At 34.3% G+C, this 4,220-nt stretch overlaps 1 protein-coding gene across 2 annotated transcripts; it reads left to right on the top strand.

Moving 5' to 3' along the window:
* Positions 1-341: 341 nt before the first annotated feature.
* On the top strand, positions 342-3,897 carry LOC111880328 (uncharacterized). 2 transcript variants are annotated; one of them, XM_023876751.3, is made up of 3 exons: positions 342-796; positions 2,049-3,416; positions 3,499-3,897. In XM_023876751.3, exons 2-3 carry the CDS (start codon positions 2,118-2,120, stop codon positions 3,742-3,744), a joined length of 1,545 nt encoding a protein of 514 aa, XP_023732519.1. In that variant the 5' UTR covers positions 342-796; positions 2,049-2,117; the 3' UTR covers positions 3,745-3,897. The 2 variants fall into 2 exon arrangements, with proteins under 2 accessions (XP_023732519.1, XP_023732518.1); XM_023876750.3 differs by having other exon boundaries at positions 344-772.
* The last annotated feature ends 323 nt before the right edge of the window (positions 3,898-4,220 follow it).

The following is a 4,220-nucleotide window of genomic DNA, read 5'->3' as shown; positions in this document are numbered from 1 at the left end:
ACATCTCAAACGAACCGTTGTAACAACTTAGATCACCAAAATTAAGAGCAAAAACTAGATTTGCCATGTATTATGAAACGGATAATTTTATAGCAAATCTAGACATCCCCTTAGTAAAAACCTAGGATTTATATTTAAATCGTACAAAATGTATTTTTTTGGAAAATGCAAAACCGATTCTTAGCATAATATGAGTAATATTTTTTAAGGGAGTAAGGTTTTTCTATTCTTTAAGACTTTATACTTTAAAAGGATAAAAAAGCATAGCCTTTTAAGCATCCAATAATAAAGACAATCGCATTTGCACCAAAAGGAAGTCGTGAAGTGGGTTCCACATGATTCACCCATCTAATCTTCTGATATGGCCACCCGCGAATATCTCCACCTCCATCAGCCGTCCGATCGAAAACGACCCTCTGACACTCCTCTAGAAACCGAGTGGTTTCCAGCCCCAACGAGGAAAACAAAACCCTTTCAGTTTCACACCCCATAAAATACTTTTCATCACTCTATTTTCACACACTACACTACTTTTCTGTGAAAATTTCTTCGGATTTTGGGGAGGAAGATGATGACGAACAAGAACTTGTAGAAAGTCAAATCTTTTTGTGAGATTTTCTTGGGAAAAGGAGATTTCTTTTGAGTACTGAGATTTAAGTTGGTTTTCTTTGTTTGCTGCGAGGAGCTTTGTTTTTGTGCCCACCGCCCACCGACATATTGCTCTTCCTTTTGAAGAACCAGTTAAAGTTTGTGCATTTTCTTCATACCCCAGGTAACTGTTCGACTAAATGCCTCAGTGAGTATTCTTCTTGAATCAGTACTCAAACTGTTACTGTTTATGCTTTTTATGGTTTTTGTTTAGTGCAGAAATTTTGAGCGATTGTTCTGCTCTTATGTTTCTTGATAGCTCTGAAAAAAGAAAATCGACGATTTTCACCGGAAAAAGGAAGAAAATTTCCCTGTTTTAATAAAAATTAGCACCCAAGTTTTGGAAGTAACAAGCATTTTCTACTGAAGATCTTGATTTTCATCTGTTATTCAGTTATTATTATGGTCAAAGAAACACTTTTTATGCGTATTTCTTGCTTTTGAAGTTGAATCATAACTTGAATCTGGGTCTACTTTATTGTATGTATGCTTGTTGATTCAGGGTCTACTAACTACTTTAGTGTGTATATGCTTGTTGATTAATTAAGAGAATAATTCTATCATGGCGTAGATATAACCAAAAAGGAAACTGAAGCAAGCATGTGCTCAATGCCCTCTTGATTTATTTTCCACTCAATTACTTTTGTGCTTTTTGTTTTTGTTTCCCCTGTCTTAATCAAAGGTTCAATATTCAAAATCTTCTTTTGAATTGTTATCCGTCTTTCTTTTTCATCAACAGGGAATCTTAAGTTATGGAGTTTTTTTTTTATGATACACAGAAATGTCATCATCTTATCTTCATCATCACTGATGTTAATGATTTTAGGACCACAAGATTCTTAATTTCATTTTCTTTCTTGTCGTAGTCCTTGTGTAGAGTAGACTATTCCTAGGTTTTATTTCAGCTCCTTGAATTAAAACTAGTGAAGCTATTATTTTCCTTTTTCGATATCCAATTGGTACTTTAATTGTTTAATGTCTCGGGAAATATTGTTAATTTTTAACAATATCTTCAAATTTTGTTAAATAATTCTATTTTTTATATTAGGAATAATCCCAAAAAATGACCACTTTATGATTATGATGTGATGTTTAACAAAGTCACCAACTTTTTTAAAACTTTCACGAGAAAGAAACGAGTATTTCGTATTTTGAAGCAATAATTTTCTGTACCTCAAATGGGTAAAGGGGGACCATAAAGGAGAATCTAAACCATTAGCTATCTTGGTGTTTTCTTGATTTTAAAGAATCTTTTAAGATTTTGGCTATTTGTAGGAAACATATCATATGTTCTGAATTATTTGTAACACATTTGGTATTTCTTTTTCTTTTTTTATCGTTTTATGTACTATAATTTTCTTCTATTGTTTCTCATTTGTAATCTTAATTGTTGTTTTCAGATGACATATCTCCCTCTTGTTCACAAAATCATGTGAAATTTTCTTGAAAAAACAACCGAAATACATAAGATGGGTGAGCTGGCATCTAATCGTGCTACATTCCGGTCAAAATTCGAATTAGAAAAACGTCACCATTCCCATTCCGACATCCGTTCCAAAGTTGTAAAAAGTCAACCCAAGATGGAATCATCAACACCTTCAATGGAAATGGAAGAAATCATCAAACACATGAAGCATTTACCAAATTATCTTGAAAATGGAAAACACGATCGAGCTTTAAGCTTTGGAGTTATGGATTGGAATCGCTTACAAAAATGGCAAGATTTCCAAACTCATAGACACGAATTTGTTAAAACCAACAAATGTTCATCATCTAGCAGCAATTCCTCTTCATTGTTTTCAACCGATGGATTATCTCCTCAATCAAGTCAAAGTCAAAGTCAAAGTCAAACCTGGTCTCCTTCTAGTCAAAAAGTCAACCGGGTAACTCTACAATCTCATTTCACATCATCTCCAAATCAAGATTTCATTATAAACAAAACTCCAGAAACAAGAAATTCAAATTCTTTCAAGAGTCCAGATGTCAAAACAAGAAGTATATCCCCACTTCGTCGGCTTAGCTTTAGCTCAAAATCATCGGGTCCCACAGAAAGACCCGAGTCTCCATCTAACCGGGCCCACTCAAGCCCATTAAGAAGGTTATTGGACCCGATCTTTCCATCAAAAAGCCAAGAAGATTCAAGAACAAAAGCAAAACTGAAACTCGATTTCAAGGAAATTAAGGTTGATGATGACATATCATCATCATCATCAACAACAACAAGAAAACAAGCTCTTTTTCAAACAACCATTAAAAACGATCGTCTTTTATTCACATTTGCAGTTGAAAACAACGACATTCTTGCTGCCACATTGACCAGTTTGACTTCTTCCGGAAAAAACAATAATGGGAACTCGATCTATACGTTTTTCACAGTTCACGAGGTTAAGAAAAAAAACGTTAAATGGTTATCACATGGGACAAAAAGCAAAGATTACGGTTATGTCCCTAATGTAACAGCTCAAATGAAGGTTTTAAATTCATCAAAAAGTCAGGAGTTTGTTTTATTCTCTGTGAATTCGAATGTCCAACCACAAGAAGAATTGGAAGCCATTGTTGTGAAGCTTTCAAGAAATCAAGAAAAGTTTAACACAACGGTTGTCCTACCTGGTGGGACCCATGGTGTCCCAAGTAAAGGAGAGCCTTCATCGTTGACTGACAGGTGGCGGTCTGGCGGGGTATGTGACTGCGGTGGTTGGGATGAGGGGTGCAAATTGAAAATTCTTACTAACCTGAACACTGGTGCACAGTTTGAGCTTTTTGTTCAGGTATATGGTGGTGTTATTATGAAGGGGTATAAATGGAAGAAATACAATGTAATTTAATTTAATTTTTTTTTTGAATTTACAGGGTGAAATTGGGGAGAAGAAACCGATGTTTAATTTGTCTCCATTGAAGGAAGGTATATTTTCGGTTGATTATAATTCATCATTGTCGGATTTACAGGCGTTTTCGATATGTATATCGGTTGTGGAAAGCAGAAAAATGTCACGAAATATACAACTCAGAACACATTGTCATGAGGGCGTTCCGGTAATTTACACACCGATTCCAGGTATTAAGAGAAGTGTAAATGGGAAGGTCGTATCTTTGTAATTTGAAAAGGACTTGATTTGTGTTGTTTAAAGTGTTTTGAGAAAATAAAAGCAAAAGGAGACTTTGTGCATATCTTGTTCCTGTTTTGTGTAACAAACGCAACTTTACTTGTTTATTATTATATTTTATATTATGGGTTGTATTTGTTAATGAGGAATTTGTGTATAGTGATAATTATATAACTTGGATATTAATTCGGATTATGTTAAGACAGTTTTTGTAAGTAGTATTTTGACCCTTATATGTTTGAGATGCAAATTTGCAAGTTCTAATTTCATTAGACAAAGTCTAAATTTTTTTATACAAGACTTATGTACGCTGTTTTAATACATATATATATATGAAGATGTTTATGATAGAGAAAGCATAGTAAATCATAGAATTTATGATACAGATCTAAACTAGGGATGAGCATAGGCGGGTACCCGTCTCATTTGACGAGAACCGGAACCGGAACCGGAACCAGAACTGCTCTC

Source organism: Lactuca sativa, chromosome 8, assembly GCF_002870075.4.
Source record: "Lactuca sativa cultivar Salinas chromosome 8, Lsat_Salinas_v11, whole genome shotgun sequence".
Classification (NCBI taxonomy): Eukaryota; Viridiplantae; Streptophyta; class Magnoliopsida; order Asterales; family Asteraceae; genus Lactuca; species Lactuca sativa.
The sequence above is the reverse complement of the archived record's forward strand: the minus strand, read 5'-3'. Positions and strand labels throughout refer to the sequence as shown.

Coding starts and splice junctions, on each gene's coding strand:
- LOC111880328 (XM_023876751.3), top strand. CDS start 2,118: ATGGGTGAGCTGGCATCTAATCGTGCTACATTCCGGTCAAAATTCGAA. Junction 3,417..3,498: donor AGTTTGAGCTTTTTGTTCAG/GTATATGGTGGT, acceptor TTGAATTTACAG/GGTGAAATTGGGGAGAAGAA.